The following is a 19,072-nucleotide window of genomic DNA, read 5'->3' on the forward strand; positions in this document are numbered from 1 at the left end:
CTAGTAGAATGCAGTCAGATAACCAACTAGCCCAACTTTCTGCCTCCACTCCATATACACTCCATCCTCCATCTCCTTTCCAAGCGCCCGAGCCAAGAGCAAGAGAGATCCGTAAAACGCGCGCGCCGCGGTTATAAGGCGCGGGGGAGTAAAGGCAGGTTCCCGGGTGAGGAAAAGCGACCGCGGCGGCGGGGCAGTGAGCGCCCGCCGGCGCGTAGGCCCGCGAGGTGACGTCACACGCAGCACGGGAAAGCGCGCTCGTTTGAAGGTCGCACTCACGGGAGGAGGAAAAGGGGATACGAAGGATCCCCACAGTATTTGCTAACAATGTTTGAAAATGTTCAACATTGTGTATTTTCTGAATGGCGTAATCACAGCAAAATATTTTTAAAAAGCGGTATAGAGCAGCCCGGGCCTCAACGTGATGCCCAGGAAAAAATGGTGGCGATTGAAAAAGAAGTAATTATTTTATGAATTTTTGACACACGTGTAGGGCAATCCGGGTGCGGAAATCCCAAGGATATCCATGGTCTGTGCAGTTTGGGATGGGACTTGGGTCCCTTTTTTGGGATGTCTTCAGGATGTCGTTGGGACGCGATCGGTGGGTATAAACATCGTCGCTTTATGGTAGCGCGGCTATAGGTCAATCCCAGCGATCATCTAGTGTGCCGCCCAGGTGGCCATCCAAGAGAGCGCTGCATTGCGCTACCCAAGCGTGCAACCACGGATGTCCGTGGAACGTCCGAAAAACAGCCGAACATTGGATGCCAAGTTTGGACGGCCGCTGTACGTCCGTGTTTAGATGTACATTTGCGGACGTACTGTGGACATCCAGCAACGGATGAACAAAGGATAAACATTTTCGTATTTCCGATGGACTTCCATCAGCGGACGTACGAAGTTACCGCGAAGCATGAAATAAGGCCTTAAATTACATCTAGATGTAAAAAAAGAGTACCTTTCAATTAAAAAGAATAAGAATTTGCACATCATCACCCTGACTTGTATATTGGAAGTTTTATCTCTGTGTTACTAAAATTAGACCCAATTTTAAACTTTTGAAACAACTCACCGACTCCAACCATGATCTCTTTGGGGATACCGCTAACATCGCGTGTGTTGACCCGTGCTCGAGTATACTGATTTGCCCGGTAATTGTGATTCCGTAAGTTCTTACTGAGCATCCGACATACATACAATTTCGGACGTCCGAATAGACGTACGGAAGTGTTAAATCCGGGCGTCCCATGGAAGCTTATATGGTATGCTCATCGGCTCTAAAACGGACGTCCAGCGGACGTCTGCTAGAGCCGGAATGGACGTACGTTATACGGCCGACGGACGTCGGATGGTTGCTTGGGTATGTCAGGGGGGAGAAAGATGCCGCGCGTAGCGAGGGGTACAAACGACTTGGGAGAGAGGCGCCAGCGGTGAAGAGGAGTCTAAAGTGAGGCTCTAACCATACTGCCCCAATATATGGCCATGCTTCACTGTGCAACCTTAATGTTGGAAAGCCAGCTTACAAAGCCAGAGCTGATGATGATGATGATTGCTATTGGTTTCCCCTTTGTAGCGGGGTGATGACATGTCATCTTACCAAAAAGGACTAATATACCTATGTTTTATACTCTTGGTCTAATACTAGCGCTGCTTAGAGCAGGCACAAAAAGATTATTAGGCACAAAATACTTTTTTTCTGTTGCAAGTTGTAACATGTCCTAGGCAATATTCCCCTCTCTGCTTTTTGTCCACCAGAATTCTAATCTTCTTTTCGTCGCCTCGACAGCCTTGAAGTAATCTTCCTCTGTGCTACCTTTAAATCCTAGGGCTTCTGGAAGCCGAATATTTCCCTCGTGTAGATTTGGATGCATATCCCCACCTTCTAACACTATGTGCCGCACAGTTTCTGTTTCTTTTCCGCAGACCACGCATGCCCCATCATTTTGTGAATACTTCCCCACAAAGTCCTTAGTTCGCAAGCAACCTGCTCTAGCCTAAAAAAAGCAAAGCACTGCCCTGGGAATTATCATAGAAATTTTCCTCTCTGATGTTCAATCTCTCAGCCCTGTTCATCTCTAACGACGTTTTAGCTTACACCCGACCCCTTCAAGCTTCACCTCCAAACTCGAATGCATCGCTGGAAAGGCTTTTACCGTATACCGGTAAGCCGTCTTATATCAAAATATGGAGGCCAGAAGGCCTTTTTAATTTTATGAATTTTTCCACTCGCTGAACGGACGTTGGTTACTAAATTGTAGCAACCAGCACGTGCGAAACCCCGGAATCCGAGCCCTATACAGCTTCGTTGTACAGACATTGGCTAGCGTGTTGTATATATGGTACAGCCGATGTGCAGCTTGGTTGTCGAGTCGGGCGAGGTTATTTCGCAGGGAAGCGGCTACCATTTTATGTATATGCAGCTGTTCCGCACTTCCGACGGCTTTCTTGTTGAGAGCGGAACTGCTTCAATTTATGTATGTTCGACTGCCCTTTTGCCGGTATAGCTAAAGTAAATGGAGAAAATTGGAGTAGATATAGCTGAGAACATGTGAAGCATCACAGGTTCTCAGCCCTATTTATCCTTTCTTAAAGGGATACTGACACCAGTTTTGGTGTTACTATTATTACACAGTTCGCTTCCTTTACTCAACAGAATATCCTGGCTGAAATATGAGCGGCCTACGACGCGTGGAACATACTTCAATTTGATCCTGATTTATCGCGCCTAACGGAACAGCACGCGGAACGGTGCACAGCGAATGGGAATCAGCGTGACACCACTCCGTGAGACGAAACAAGAAGTGACGTAGCCGTCTGCATCCAACGCTCGTCAGAAAGGGCCCATCCCCCCCCGCGAGGGGGACTCGAGTAAATGCGTCGCATAGGGGGTGGGTTTATTGCGTTAACGTTTAGTGTTTGGGGAGTTGGTGGTAGTGAATGCGTTGTATCAGCAGCTTCTTGACGTAGTTTGAATGAGTCAAGCTAGGATATAAGGAGCGTTCGTAGCCTTTCATTCTGTGTCGGTTTTGTGGCGCAGTGGGAAGAGCACCATGTACCTCGCGTTCCGCCCACAGGTAGTGAATGCGTTGTATCAGCAGCTTCTTGACGTAGTTTGAATGAGTCAAGGATATAAGGCGCGTTCGTAGCCTTCCATTCTGTGTCGGCTTTGTGGCGCAGTGGGAAGAGCACCATGTACCTTGCGTTCCGCCCGCAGGGTCGTGGGATCGAAACCAGGCGCCGGTAAGTATTATTTTTTATATAGTGTAGGGGGAGGGGTGCGGACCTGTTGTTGAGAGCGAGGAGGGTAGCGTGATGCGGGAGAGGAGGAGTGGGGGAGAGGGCGCACCTGGAACAGCTGTTGCGGACGCCGAGGCACGCCAACGCCGACAACGCCGGGTGACATCGTGAGTTAAAGAAATGCTCTGCATTTAAAACTCATGACGTCGCTTCACGTGCGCTGCCCGCCGAGCAGCGATTGGGCGCTGGCGCGTTCTTGAAGTGATACACGAAGCCAGAGCTACAGGCACAACCGCTGCTCAGAAAGGCACTCTTGCCGAGAATTAAGTTCCACACGCGGGAAAGTAGCCGAGAATATAGCCCAGAATCGCAGCAGAAGCAGCCAGCAGGTGTTTTATTGAAAGCGGGTATCATATTTTCCGCCTCAACGCTAGGCCTAATGCCTTTAAAGACCAACTGCACTCAAAATTTGGACCTCTTGAAAACCCCATTTTCGTATAGTCTACTTGAAAAGAAAGCGACATGCAAAATACAGCAGCTGAAATACGCGCGTGGACGCAGCAAGCGGTCAGCAAAAATCGGCGATTTTGGAATCGCAACCGAGAGCACGGCCATGCAGTGACTTTGCAGCCATCCAGCGAGCGGCCGGACGGTCACACGCTTGGGAGAAAGTCTGCGCGCAAGCTCTACGCGCGCACGGGGCAACACATGGGTGAAGCGTGCGCCGGAAAAAAAAATCCCCGCGCCTTCCCGCGAGGGGAACACGAGTAAATGCAGAGCATTGGGGGTCGTTAACGCCGCGTAAAGTCGCGTTAGGGTGGGTAGTTGGGCCGTAGTTGCGTTGGTGTTGGTTTGGTGTAGAGAGAGGAGAGTAAAGTCGCGTTAGGGTGGAGTGAGCGTGAACCAAGGAAGGAAGGAGCAACTTAGTGACTGAAGCACGAGCGACCGCTAGCCGCTTTATATTTGCAGCGCGCGCAGTAGAGGGAGAGCAGTACGGGGGGGGGGGGGGGGGGGGAGAGCGCGCATGCGCAAGCAGCGCGCGCCCTTCCACGCCCCACCGCGCTGCTATCACGCACCTGTTACGCCGAGACCGCGACGGAGCGAACGGGCTGACTACGACGCATGCGCGCGCCAGCTGCTGTTGAGAGAGAGGAGGGAAGGAGGAGAGGCGCACCTGCTGCGGACGCGGAGCTGTGGACGCCGTCCGACGCAGGAAGAGGTGAGGCTAAGAAATGCTCTGCATTTAAAAATGTTAGGAGGGAGCATGACGTCAGGCGGCCCAGCTTTGGCAAGCCAACCTCCTCTGACGCCGCATTCTCCTCTCCTCGGGCTCTTCCCGCGCAATGCATTATGGAAGATGCACCACTCTCAGGCCCGCGGTAGCATTTATAGTGGTTCCGGCCAACGTTACTAGGCTCCGGCTGGCTGCCGGCGAGTGGCGTTGCCGAAGGCGCCGTACGAGATTTTTCGCCAGCGTTGCGCTCCCACCCTCGTATCGTGGACGTACTATTATGAGCAATATGAAAGGGAACACGGGAACGCATAGAAAACACCCTCAGACCCAGATATGCGTGATACGCAGCGGCCGCCGTCGGAAACAAAGTAGAAAGGGGGATGCTGTTCTAACAACTGTGCCCATTCCCGCTGTGCGTCTTATCGGCTGTCGGACGATACCATATTATCGGCGAAATGACGTAAGCTGCTGCTTTGTAGAAATCCCATCGTGGTGGGAGTACCAACAGTTAGTGGGAGAGCGCCCTAGAGCTCCTTTCCCAAAAGATTTTCACAGCGCCATCCGCGTATCGCTCCGAGTCTGTTTCGAGGCTGTTTGCCATGCGTTCCTGTGTTCCCTTTCATATTGCTCATAATAGTACTTTCGCTGTTCAAAAGCGACACGATACATAGATCCCATGCTCAGCGAGCACCTTCACGAGCTGCGAGCCGAATTTGACGCTTACCTCTGGAACCACGACCGGATTTGCTCGAACGCGCCGCTGTAAACATTCACAAGCACGGAGCGGCCTACGGGTGCGTGGTGTTTGCCAGGTGTGCTTTGACAATTGCGTTTCGAATTTTGCTGGGAGTTATCGCGCCACCTTCCCTTTACATCATAGCGCTGTAACGAGTGTCCCATCAGCTGAAAGGTGGGGCGAAAAGCTTTGGTTTCGCTCGCGTGCGCATTTGCGTACATTCGCCTTATCGGTGCTCCGGCATGGTGGCACGTTGTACGTGCCACAATTGTCGTGACGACGTCTGTTTTGCGTTGCTGTCTCCTTCAGTGCATTAGAAAACAAAAAGGTGCAGAACCACTCGTGTAGGGTGCGGGCGCGGGAAGAACAAATCATTTTCCGCCTCGCGTCGCAGGCAGAACGCGGGCTGGTTGTCCGAGTACTGCTCAATCCGCGCGATAGGTATATAGGTAACGAACGCTAAATTACGCCTGGGAGGTGAAAAGATAAAATGACCAGAACCAAGGAAGTGAGGTGTGTTCTGTGAAATAAAATGTGAGGCACGGATGTCGTACTCTGACATATCTCCACTTTTGCACTGCGGCGGAACATGACACTTCGACTGCGGCGCACTTCGACGTATCCCAGAGCTCAATAAATAAAGATGTTTTCTGTTTCTCCCGTCCGAACACTTTGCCTGCACGATCAGCCCGCTGCGCGTTTAGGGTTGCGGGCAGCGCTGCGCGCAACGCCCGGACGGGGACTCGTCGCGCAAACCCGAATCCGGCAACCAAACGGAACCACCCAGCGTAGCGCGGGCAGGTGGGCGGCCGCGTGAGGCGCAAAGAACTACCGCTTGCCTATCACGTGAGGTGGGGCATCTCCCATCAGTTTTTCCTTTTAAATGCGAATGCATTTCTTAGTCGGGGGTTGTCGTGCTCCGTCGGCGTGCGCCTGCATTCCTCTAGCGCGAGCGCACGTGAGCGCGCGCCTCGTAGTTCTGCCTTCGTCGTCGTCGTCGTCGTAAATGCGAATGCATTTCTTAGTCGGGGGTTGTCGTGCTCCGTCGGCGTGCGCCCGCAGGTGTTATCTCTCCGCGCTCCTCCTCGCCCCTAGCAACAGCTGTGGCGCGCCTAGCAACCGGAGCAGGTGGTAGCTCGGGCGGGAGTAGCGGAGGGCAAGGGGAGAGGAGGAGCGCGCTCGGGCGTGTGAGGGCGCTCGCATCGCGGAGCTCGGGCGGAGTAGCGGAGAGTGAGTGGAGAGGAGGAGCGTGCTCGGGCGTGTGAGGGCGCTCGCATCGCGGAGCTCGGCGGGAGAGAGAGCTCGCGCGCGAGGCGGGCGTGTTGCGCGGGTCTCTCTCTCCTCTCCGCGTGCCCTCTCTCCGCTCGCTGCGCTCGGAAAATGTTATAAATGCAGTGGAGCGCACGCCTCTCTCTGTTACTGCTTGCCGCAGCGCACTCATCGGTGCACCCAATGCATTCGCATTTCCGCACGATCCCCTTCGGGGAGGTGGGGGGAGTTTTTTTTTATTTTTTATGACTATAGGCTTCACGATAGTCACGTGACGCTCCCTCCTAAACTTTTCTTTCCTCCATGGCCAACTCTCGACCGGTTCTCCAGCTGCGTGGCTGGCCAGAGGAAGAAGCCCCCGTCGGCTGGAACGTCACAGGCGCGTCAGGCTGTTTACGCGATCAGCCCACAGGTGCAGCGTGCTCTGAGGCGGAGTTTTTTTAAACGCTTCTGACTGATCAACGAGGCGTTTCACGGGGCTGCTACTCGTGTCCAAGCTGATTTGGGGGTACTTACTACACATTAAAAATAAATTTGGTCGAGGTGAAATTTGAGTGCAGTTGGCCTTTCAGGCAGCTCATCCACTCAGCTCCGGCGCAGCGGGGCGGTCGAAACAATGCCCCCGCCGGCCTTTGTAGTGTTTTGACGTCAGCAAAAAACGGTAAGGTCATCCCGTGGTTCTGTCAACGCGCTTCCGGGCTGGAAGCGCGGGAAACCAAAACGGATGATTTTCAGGCCGCTCAGTGTAATTCAAGTATTTAAAATGCTGTTTCGGGTTTGCCAGGCCATTAAGCATTGCTGAAATCAATAAAAAAGGAACATAAAATTTTGGTGTCAGTGCTCCTTTAATAAGAGTCCTTAAACTTTCTAAAAATATTGCAACAAGCTTTTCTAGTATAATGTTTCCTCCCTCTTTTAAAAGATCCACGGTTACACCGTCATCACCTGCTGCTTTTCCTGTTTTGATGCCCTTGAGAGCTTTTTCTACTTCGTTTTTGGTTACTAGCGGGACATTGTGAGTACGCTTCGTAGTTTCCCGTGGTCTAACGTCGCTGGCATACAGCCAGGTGTAAAATCATTCTGCTGCTTTTATCTCGTCCATGTAGTGTGTAATGTTACCCTGCTCTTCTCTGAGTGCGTACAGCCTGTCTTTGCCAATAGATAGCTTCTTTTTAGTAATTGCACTTAAAAGCTTTCTCGTATTTACAGTGTTTCCTCGATCGCTGCCATGTTGTACACACGAATGTTGTTCATTTTACTTCTGTTAATCAATTCTGACAGCTTGGCTCATTAAATTTGACCTGCCGTACTTCGATGGGGTTCTGCGGATTTTGGCATCAGCAGAAGTTTTCTGTAGAAATTGGCTGTGAATGATTTATCGAGATAATTTGACAATTGGCACACATTTTACACAAGCTTTGAGTGTGTTTTGATGTTGCATGGCCGAAGTGCCTTGCAGGAAAGCCCTCATAAAGCGTTGGCTGAAAGCTAAAGCCAGGTGAGACTATCTTCTTATAAAGCTAGTTTTTGTCCCAACAGTCATTCTTAAATTTAGGATATCCAAAAATATTTGATATTTTGAAACGTGCAAGTGTGTAGCAAATCCAATTGAACACCCAATACCACTCACTCGTTTTTACAGTGGCACGCCTCTAATTTGTTTGGATACATGTCCACCTAGGCAAGGATGGCAGCTGGTAAAAACATCATTAAAGGGACCCTGCAACAGTCTTTGAGCAGTGCTTAGATTACACTGCCAGGAATACTCGAGCCAAATTTTACACGTGCACGTGAAGCGGTGAGTGCGCAAACCGCCGTGAAAGATGCAGAAAAACCAACTGCGCTCTCTTCAATTTTCCTCATTATGCACCCCTGGCATGGCCTAAACGTCATTGAGGCAATGGCTGCCCTATGGCTGTCGCTGGTTAACTTCACGGCTTATTTCGCGAATTTCCTGGGACAATCCGCCATTGCTGGCACTGTGTACCAACCTCTTCTATGCTAGAACCTGTAGGCCCAGTTTTGGCGTATCTTGTGTGTTTTGAGTGCGCATAGAGTTTGAGTGACGAGCTCAATACTCCCCTTTCAACGAGACCACTCAACAACAAACGTTTATTGCTTCAAAAACACCCTACCAGCCTGAGCGAGTGCTTGCGAGCAGGACCCATGCTTGGTTTTTTGTGGCCCCAGACCGGAAATAGACCCCCCCACGTTGTGGAGAAAAGGAGAAAACTCCCCGGCCTGTGATATATCAAAGGCTGCCGAAGAGCACGCTGCAAGCCACCCTCCCCCCTCTCCGGGAGAGAGCGTGCAGCTTTCGTCGCATTGTCTGCGGTCAAGTTGAGAGGGAACAATTAGTAGGTGCGATTTCTTGTCGCATGTAGTTTCGGTGATAGCGAACGGATTTTCATAATTCTTGCGGGAGGAGATTGCTGGGACAATAGACTTTACTCAAAATACATTCCGAGTAGTCGATTGTAAGTGATGCAGGGTCCCTTTAAAATACGAGACAAAGTTCAGAAAGTATCGTTTATTTCCACAGAATAACAATTCAGTTTGTGTTGGTGGCATATTTACATCTGATGTGCGCGGTAAATGCTTGAACGCTTACCATTTTCCCTACCAGGTGTTATTACAAAAATAAATATGGTTTCTTTCAGTGACACAAAACACATTTTGGAGGCTTTACAAAAAAACGGCACACAGTCAGGGTCCAGCACTTTTTTTCCTTAGAGAGCCACAGCTGAGGCACTGAATTAGTTTGGTGGTTGTTATTTTTTCAACAATGAGAAAAGAACGATAACGTCAAGAAATTACAATGTGTTTTTGTCTCCTATACGGTTCTGCTCGCCAAAGGGCTTTGTACCACCTGAACTAGAATGAATCACGGACTCAGATGCTATTTACATGTATTCAGACAAAAAAAAACTTCATCGATTCCGTATTTACAAAGTCTACAGGAAACATATTGGCCCACTTGTCTTGACCGTTATGGCATGAAAGAGTGGCAAGAGATGTACCGAGCAAGGAACAGAATGTGTGTGCTTACAATACAGGCAGCAGCATTCCACTAAGCGACCACACACTGATTGCTTGTACAGACATCATTCCGAACAAAACCAGCAAAAAGATCATATTTCGAACAAACAGTTTCTCAACGCTCACAATACTGTCCTGAAAAATATTGCACGAAGCAACAATGAAGTAGTCGCGAATCAGCACAATCCACAGAAAATGGAAAGCCAGCAAAATAAGAGCAGAAAAATGTGCGTCATTGATAAAGGAGCGGCAGTACCACCAAAGGCAAAAAAAAATGATTGCGCTGAGTATGTCAGTACAATACAGCCGCACAATCACCAGCCAATTCTCAGTGGCCCGAATTAAATTCCTAAAAGAGCAATGGTAAATTTCGTCGCATACACAGCAGGTGCTGTTGTGCCAGCCACCAAGTGAACAGCTGGAGATATAGGGTGCTTATAAAGATGTAAAACAGCAAGAAGCAGTTACTTGAAGTGCAGTATAGTAAAAATTGACCCTCATATGATTATTTTGAGAAGGCTTTGCATTCTAGAAGTATACGTGGGAATCATAGTTCAGCCATTCGCTTCACCTTACGAAGCAATATGGGAGAGGCGTACTAAAAGAGGCTCATTGCGGGAGTTATCGTGGAAGCAAATCAGAATATGCAGAGGAGAACTTAATGGGCAATGACTTACAAAAAAGGAAACAGCCTAAGCTGAAGACGTGCGTAGAGTAAATGCTTCGTAGAAAATGGCCGATTAAATCAACGCTCAGCAGAGTGTCTCGATGAGAGTATCTAGGTGAGAGCAGATCAAACAAATTGATGTCTATCAACAAAGATACCATCTTTTCATGCTGGGGCGATTGCTGGTTGTGTCCAATCTTGAATGGCCTTAAAAATGCAGCCCCGTAAAATATAGGCCCACATTTCGAAGTTGGAGAGGCAAGAGCTCCCACCCAACAAGCTGTGGCACATTTGTGCCAAAGATGTTTTCGAATCAAGAACTCTTGATTGACCCCGGGCACAGCCTTCAGGCCTCGAAAATGAAAAAAAAGTTTCGAGGCCGGCATTCACAGATAGTTGGTTCACACTGCGACAAACTTTCCTTGCCGTAGAGTCGAAGGAAAAACGCACAGTGCAGTGGAACATTCAGAGGAAAAACTGTCCGCAAAACACACAGGCACTCAATGCGACGCTCTGACAAAGATATGGCCGCCACGCGAACGGGAAGGCAGCTTGGTGAAAAACAAATTGGAACGAACAACAAACAAAAACAGTTTCGACAGTGCCACTTTCAACAACCCGAGTGCAGTCTTAGTGTAGTTCCTTCGACGAAGTGCTTGAACTGTAGAAGGGTCGACAGCGCCCTTTCGGGCAGGCATTCAGTGCAGGTGTCATGCGACGTTTCCGGATCGTTTCTGACCAGACGGAGAGCGCGAACAAGAGAGAAGCAGTCGTGCTGTTTAAGTCCTCCGTCTTCGGCGTCGGCCGCCGCGGCCCCGTTCAGCTTTAGGCGGCCGAGCCGGCGCGACAAGCTGTCAAGACGTCGTCGTCGACTCCGATGGAGGGCTGGCCGGCGACTCGCCGCTTGCCGTGGGAAGCGGATCGTTTTCGAGAGTCCGGATGGTGGACAAGAGGTCCGCACGCTGCTGCGCTGTCAGCTGTTGCACTATGTGAACCGCTGAGTCCATGATCACTTCTGGGTTCACGTGGAGCAGACTGCGTGGGGAAGACAAGACATGCGAGTGGGATTGATGAAGGAGCTTAATATGTTGCCCGTATCATTTTCCGTACCTCTCTTAAGGCTTATGCCCCTGGCAAATCTTGGAACTAGGATCGTTGCCAACTGGACTAGCAGCTTCTGAGACACATTTTTGAACAGACCTGTATCAAGTGGGTGTCAGACCCGTATCATATGGGTGAAAGACCCGTACCAAATGGGTGTCATACCTGTATCATACGGGTGGAAGACCTGTATCGCACAAGCGACAGACCTGTATTATGCAGGTTTTTTTCATAATATGTGCACAAGAGCCTGACGATATGGGATTTCCCTGGACCAATGATAAACTACACATTAGTGTGAAACAAAGCTTTCAGAATGAAATAAGAAAACATTATAGTGAAGTACACATCAGCGTGCTTGGACCTTACTCGGGCTTTTATTTGGGACAATTTGCAAGTGTGATTGGCTGCCATCAGAAAAAAATAACCAGGAAAAAAACCCTCAACTCAATTGTACTACCATGACAAAATATCAGATGTTACACAGAGCACTAGTACATGAGCAATCTATCAGGGTACTCACTAACATGACATACACTCCGTAGTGATTTAAAAGACAAGCGGCAAGGGTGCAATTACATGATGTTCCTTCCAGATATATTCCAAACAGACCAAAAGAGACAAACGTTCATGTTTTGTCTCATTCTTCTCATCTCACTCAAACCTAGATGTCCAGCGGGATTCAAGCAACAAGATTTGAAGTGGCTGAAGCAAACTGCACAACAAACCTAGGGCAGCAAGCAAGCAAGCCCCGTCTGATTTCTTTTACACTGTGTCTACAGTGCTGTCGATGTCAGCATAACACTAACCCAAAGTGCTGTCCGGTTGCATTATCTTACTCAATGCTGCATGTGGCACTACTTTGCACTAGCAAAAGTTTAAAGGGGGGACACTGGTCTTGAAACAACTTCGTTTATATGCCATTATTTTTTCAGTTGGTCAATTAGTTCCCGAGATAGAGATAATCAGCCATTTTTGGTCAAACAATAGGCAAAGCAGTGTTGGCCATGAAACTGTAACCTTTATATTTTCCAATACTATGAACCCTGGTGAGTGTAATATCGCAGCAGTTTTTTTATGCATCACCTGGAACTAATTTTACACCTCATAAAACTTTGGTGTTTGAAATAGGCACTCAAAATGGTTCCTTGCCACTGGTGCCACCAACGTTTAATGAGCTGTAAAATTAGTTCCAAGCGGTGCATCAAAAAAAAGGCTTCGATTATTGCATTCACCAGGATTCACAGTACTGGAAAATATAAAGATCACAGTTTTATGACCACCACTGTTTTGTCTATTGTTTGACCAAAAATGGCTGATTATCTCTATCTCGGGAACTAATTGATTGACCAACTGAAAAAATAACGGCATATTTGAAATCAGTGGGGAAAAAAAATCAGCAAGACTTACAAGTTTTACAAAGTTTACTTGAAAATTAAAAGAAGTTGTTTTAAGACCAGTGTTTCCCCTCAACAGCAGAGCTATTTAAGCTTTTATTTCAGCCGTATAGCGTTACCAGAAAAAAAAATACCCCCCAACATGTCAGGTGCGACAGCCAGGTCTCCGATGGAGGAAGAGGGGCCACCAGCTCTGCTGTCTCTCTAGCCGTGCACCACAAGTGCAAGCTGCGGCAATTTTTTAGATTGGCTACTCTAAAAACACTAAGCTTGCCTTAATGTAGCCTAACCTAACAGAAGCTGGCCTAACATATTAAATTTAACCCACCCTGATGTAACATTATCTAACCAAGAAAACCAATACGTTTTCAAACCTGCCGCGGTGGCTCAGTGGCTAAGGCGTTGCGCTGCTGAGCACGAGGTCGCGGGTTCGATTCCCGGCCGCGGCGGCCGCTTTTCTGATGGAGGCGAAAAGGAAAAACGCCCGTGTGTACGAGATTTCGGCGCACGTTAAAGATCCCCAGGTGGTCAAAATTAAACCGTAGCCCTCCACTACGGCGCGCCTCATCGCCTGCGTTGCGTTGGCGCGTTAAACCCTACAATCAATCAAAACCAATAATTTAAAATGATTGAGAACTAAATACTAACCTAAATCAAGAAAAGAATTATCAAACCAAGTTAACCAAAGAGAGAGAGGGAGAGAAACATTTCACTGAGCCTTCAAAGGTGCCCGCACAAGTGCCGGACTTGAACCTTGGCCCTTTCGGTTCACGAAGCCAAGACGCAACTACGAAGCCAAGACGCAACTTCGGTTCACGAAGCCAAGACGCAACGAAGCCAAGACACAACGCAAGCCAAAGCCAAGTGCAAACTGTCTCACCTCTTGATTTGTGAGATAGCAGCGTCACGCCTCAGGCACTGGACATTCTCGTTGACCAGGGAACGTCCCACCTTGGGGTCCAGCTGCTCTTCGAGCCACTTGGTCACGGCCAGGTCATTCTCCCACAGGTATTGCTGCATGTCAGAAAGAACAAAACACATTCAAGCGAGAGAAATACCGCAGAAGAGTTACCAAACCGAAACAAAATTGATTGTGCTACCGTGTAATTTTCTGGCATTATTAAGGCCTTTTAACAGAGACGCTGTTTAGAAAATCGTAATTTTCCGTGTCCGCAGTTAAAAGAACCAAGAAATTTCCGAGTGCGTGCACGTGAATGCGGGCCACGCGGCAACACCGCCCGGCAGTTAACAAAACCAAGATGCCGAGCGTTCGTGTGTGTGTACCTTTGCCAAGCCAAGCATACCCACTTAGAAATATTGGCCAAAATTGGGATGATCTAGCGTTCACTGTAATTGTGGCAACACTTGCGCGAAACGAAAAAGACACGTTATTGTGTACGCCCCTCCAAAGTGAAGTCCAATGATTATCACTAAAAGAAAAAAAAAAAAAAAAAAAAAAAAAAACAGAACACACAGATGAAAGAAGCTCACACTGAAGCAACGATGGAGTAAAGCTTGTAGCGGCAGCGAAAAAGGAGCAAATCAGCTGCAATCGTGGACTTAAACTTTCGTGATGGTTGCTACAGTTGTGCATATCTTTCTTAATTTTTCTTTGCTTGTTGTAGACATGGTAGAAGTGAAAAATAAATTAGAATTCTGTGATGTGATATGCGAAAGGACTGGTAATAAGCTGTCAATACATATACATATACAATAGAAGACAAAGGTATAGTGTGTACAAAAATAAAAGTTCAATCACATCCAGCTATGGAAGGATTCGGGTTTTATTTCTTTCCAACTCTGTTGCATAAATATATAAAAAAACAGCCAAGCAAACACGTCTAAATGCGAATGCAGCATACAGGTTACAATGTAATGTTCAGGTTACGACACTATGTTTAGTGAGTGTACATTGGCCACATAAAGCCCATAAAGCGCCTAATGTGGCACTACACTATAAGGCTCAAGAAAAGGGTGATGAATTTTTCGACGCTCCACTGGTGGTTTCATCTGCCAAAGATACCTGGGCTTAGTGGGCTATGAAACGCACCATAGTGGAGTCCCATGGCCCAACTCTGAAAACCAGGAGTTCGTGAATATACACATTAACCTCATGGGCGTTTTCTTTTTTTGACCCTCCATTGGGAAAGCACCACTCTAGCCAGGAACTGAACCCACAACCTTGCTCTTGCCAGAATAATGTGTTAGCCCCAGTAAGGCAATGTGTACAGCAAGTAAATTTTACTACTCACTCGAGTTTGTTCCTTCCTGATTATACACTGGTGAACACGAGATTTAATGCAAAGATTACATTTAAGGGCCTCTGAAACATTCAAGAACTGTTTCGGGGCCCTTTTAACAATACTTTTGGGTTCAGGGTAAAAAGAAGTCTTTTACACCGGCTTTTTTCCCTGGAATCAAGAAAGATGAACCACTACTCCTCTCCAAAAGGCAAAGGGAAAGAGAAAGAAATGGCCGTCGTATGCAGAGACGGCACGCACCTTGACGGCGCCCATGGACTCGACGAACCAGCGCCGCAGCATGCTCTCCATCTCGCCGTCGCCCAGCTGCGGCCGGACTTGTCGGATGTCCCGCTTGACCGTGTCCTGGAGGAGGCGGCGTCGCAGCCGCCAGTACAGCTGCGTCCGCGACTTGCTCCAGGGGACCACGTCCTGGATGAACGGCATCGGGAAGAAATTAGGCTTAACTTTGATTTGCAACTGTTTCCAAATACAGACTGCCATTTACTCTGCAGTCTCGACATTTTAAGTGCAGAGCACTTTAGGCCCTCGCCTTGTCGTTGTAGTTTGCTCGCTGGTCTCAAGTAGAGCAACAGGGCGTTCCGTTATAGCGCTGTCGTTGCGGCGTACCCCAGAGGCTTCGAAAGCCAAGCGGTTTATTTTATATAGTCATATGCGTGAGAAACTCGTGAACCGCTGGTGCTTGTACTACGTCACCCCGTTGTTTAGCGCAAAGAAAACTATAGGTACATTTGAAGCAAAATATACGTAATTAACTGGCAGCGCCCGCGTTCATTTAGTTAGGAACGCTCATTGGGTTGGTTTTTACGAAAGCAAGTGAAAAAAGTGGCCGCGTAAGAAAACAAATGGCGCGTTCGAAATGACGCAGAAAGGCGTCATCTGCACAAGAAAAAAAAATGGCGCGTTCGAAATGCCGCAGTAAGGCTCCAGCCGCGCAAAAAAAAAATTACGTGTTTGAAATGACGCAAAACAGCTCCAGCATACGAAATTAAAGCAAGCACAGAAAGAACAGAATTCCCACTGGTGCAGTTTCAGGTGAGGGGGCGTGCGAGCACTGCAAAGGCGGGAAATTTGAATTGCATGGGGTGGCAGCAGTGAGCGGAAAACGACGGTACAGCCCATTATGGCGAATTTCTACTCTGCACTTCCGGCAGCTTTCACATTGAGTGGAACGGCTATAATTTTTTTTTTTTTTGGTAACACCAGTGCTGGGTACGTGCTAGCAGAGGGCCGAGCCAAATGTGCGTGCCAAGAAACCAGTGACAAGATGCAGGCCGCCAGCAGATTGACACAAATAGCAGCCGATGAGCAGCGGATGGTGAAAGTCAACAACAAGACAGGCGGACTGTAGATTGAAAAGTAGCAGGCACCCAAGAGCCGACGATCGGGAGCAGACGGCAAGAAGGGAACGACAAAAGATAAGATAAAGGACGAAAAGTCAGAAAAAGGAAAAAAAACCCGACAGACAGCTCAGCAGTGAGCTCACCTGGATGACACCCTTCTCCAGCATGCGAGCGGGCATGTCGTGCAGGTCGGCGAAGGACAGCGCCACCTGGTGGTACATGGGCAGCAGCTGCCGCTCCCGCTTGCGCAACTCCGCCTCCAGCTCAGCCTTCTTCTCCGGATCAACCGTGCCCAGCTGCGACAGGATCTCGCGGCACCTGCATCACGTGAGAAGGGGAGCCGATGAGTGTTACCCCGTGCCTTCACGGGCAGGAAACATGCACAGATACAAGTATTTCACAAGTGCACACTGGATAAATCTTGACCGTGTCTCCAGCCATGCAGTTCAGCCTCCTAAAGGAATGGCTGAATACTGAGTGCGATGGAGCGAATCAAGGCAATGATGTGTGCTTGCAGCTTCTGGCACCGTTCTGAACATGTACTGTATTTACTCGAATCTAACACACCCTCGATTGTAACAAGCACCCATTTTTCGCGGTCTGAAGAAGAAAAAAAAAAACACTGTGTCCTCGATTGTAACACGCACTAGACTCATTATTTAACACAAAAATGCGACTTTTCCTCACTTGGAACAAGTAAGGTTTATTCTAAGGGTGGCACGAAATGAAATGTGCCGGGTATTGCTGGCAAGACCGTCACTGTGACAACGGTCCGGGGCAGCGCCGTCACTGCTGCTGCTGTACTCCGCCAGCAGGTCTTTTATTCAGGGACATCGCCCCTCTTTGGTCCGCTGAACCCTTTCCGTGTCGCCTTGCTTGCGAAAATTTTCTCTTTCTGTTTGCGCCAGTCCCGCACGCAAGTGTTCGGAACACTGAACGCACGTGACGTGGCCCGATTTTCATCGCTTTCCACGCACAAGATTATTTTCTCCTTTTAAACGCAGCATTGTGGTGAACCCACCGTGTCTTCGCAGTGAGAAATTTCATGGCGGAAAGAACAGAGGAACGCAAAAAAAGACTACGCAAACAACAAAGTCAAACATGCGCCGACTACAAAGAGCTGGCTACGCGTTCAGTAGTCAAGCGGCCGTCTTGAAACGTCAATGGCGATACAGCGCTGCAGTTTTGAGTCGCACTTGATTGTAATGCGCACGCGATTCTGGGACCTATTTTTCCGGAAGAAAGGTGTGCATTAGATTTGAGTAAATACGGTATGTGACTTCCCCGCTCGCACAAATAGCTCGGTGTGCTTACAAGCAAGTTTGCGTTTGCACCGAAGACAGACTCACAAGTGGCTCTGCACTTGTGAATGACAAAATACTGGAATCTACCGTAAAATTCCGAGCGAGCGCCCCCCCTCAGCAAGGCAGAATTACCGGCAAAGTGAAGGGGGGCGCTATCCCGGAATGGCACCAAAATTCAAGATGGCGGCGACAATTGTTTTTACGAAAAAAAAAAAAAAACGCAGTGCGCGTGGTTTTAAACTTTCATTAGGAAGATGAACTTTATTACGCAACAGATGTTACTGTTAGTTACTTTGGAAACCATTGAAAAACTTAGCAGCAAAAAAAAAAAAAAAAAAAAAAAAGTTCGCAGCACTCTGCTGCCTCAGTCTTCGGGTGCCACGGCTTGATCTTACTGCTGTTCGTCACTTTCGAAACCATCGAAAGGCTCCTCAGAGTCTGTAGCCAAAAACAGTTCAGCGCACTCGTCTTCCAGTCCGCCCCGGTCTTCTGGCACCACGGCTCCGACATTTTCCAGCCCGCCGTGCAGGTCGCCGTCCTCGGAGCCATCGATTGCGTTTGCAATGCCGCACCCCTTGAAGCAGTGCGCCACAAGGACCTGCTGCCGCGACGGCTTCCTGAAGTTGCCTTTTGACGTCATTTCGCCATCGCAGGAAGTTCGCGGAAGTCCGGAAGGCGCTTAATGCCTCCGCAGATTCCTCGAGCGTCCTCTGGCTCTCGTTCATGGCGTGGCACATTGTAACGCCGAACCGCTGCTTCCAAACCTGCTTATGCAGTGGCTGGAAGCTACAAAGTTACCCAACTGCATGCTGTTTGCTATTTTCACAGCCTCTTCAGACAGCAGCCGGTTGCTAACGGCGCGTCCCGCGCTTCTTTCGCGCTCTAAGAACTCGAACAGCGTATCGTCCACGCACTCGCTGAACACTGGGGCACCGTTGCTTAGCTTCCGTCGAAGTTTTGCTTTTCCGAAGTTTTGCTGCAGGAGATTGTCGAAATGCTTCACCTATTCACGTATGCGCTTTTGGTCGAGCTTGAACTGTCGAGAGGTCTGGTGCACGTTTTTCCCGTGCTCTCGGTGCCATCGGATCACCTCGATTTTCTTTGCAACTGTGTAGGAATGCATGACCTACCACCGCCAAAACAAAGAAACAAATGGCGTGTAGCGTTCGGTTGAAGCAGATTGGATTGGATTCTTAGACTGGCTCCAGCAAGCCAGTGTTGCCTGCACGTGGTGCGTGATAACTGCGTGGAGGGAGGGGGGGCGCTTTCCCGGAATGGCGCGGAAATTTAAAATTAGCACTGAACTGGTGGGGGGGGCGCTTGCACGGGTGGGGGCGCTTGCTCGGAATTTTACGGTATTCACTCGTACCACAAAAAAGATTTTGCTCCAGGCGTGTAATCCCTCAGCACCACATTCCCGCGAGTCAGTATAAATTAGTGCGAGTGAGTGACCTACAAAAAAATATGCGCTTGTACTCACTTGG

The 19,072-nt window shown here is 48.8% G+C and overlaps 1 protein-coding gene across 10 annotated transcripts in view; it reads right to left on the reverse strand.

The window, feature by feature from the left end:
- Nucleotides 1-8,991: 8,991 nt before the first annotated feature.
- Acc (acetyl-CoA carboxylase) overlaps nucleotides 8,992-19,072 on the reverse strand; it is a 135,562-nt gene continuing 125,481 nt past the window's right edge. For all 10 annotated transcript variants that reach the window (XM_077673972.1, XM_077673971.1, XM_077673973.1 and 7 more), the window contains 4 exons: nucleotides 16,428-16,602; nucleotides 15,182-15,352; nucleotides 13,561-13,694; nucleotides 8,992-11,217 (listed from right to left, as the gene is read on the reverse strand). In XM_077673972.1, the coding sequence (XP_077530098.1) occupies nucleotides 11,037-11,217; nucleotides 13,561-13,694; nucleotides 15,182-15,352; nucleotides 16,428-16,602 (661 nt within the window). In that variant the 3' untranslated portion in view covers nucleotides 8,992-11,036. The remainder of the gene's footprint in view (nucleotides 11,218-13,560; nucleotides 13,695-15,181; nucleotides 15,353-16,427; nucleotides 16,603-19,072) is intronic.

Source organism: Haemaphysalis longicornis, unplaced genomic scaffold, assembly GCF_048455015.1.
Source record: "Haemaphysalis longicornis isolate Haplotype H1 unplaced genomic scaffold, Haemaphysalis longicornis Haplotype H1 scaffold_6, whole genome shotgun sequence".
NCBI classification, from domain to species: Eukaryota; Metazoa; Arthropoda; class Arachnida; order Ixodida; family Ixodidae; genus Haemaphysalis; species Haemaphysalis longicornis.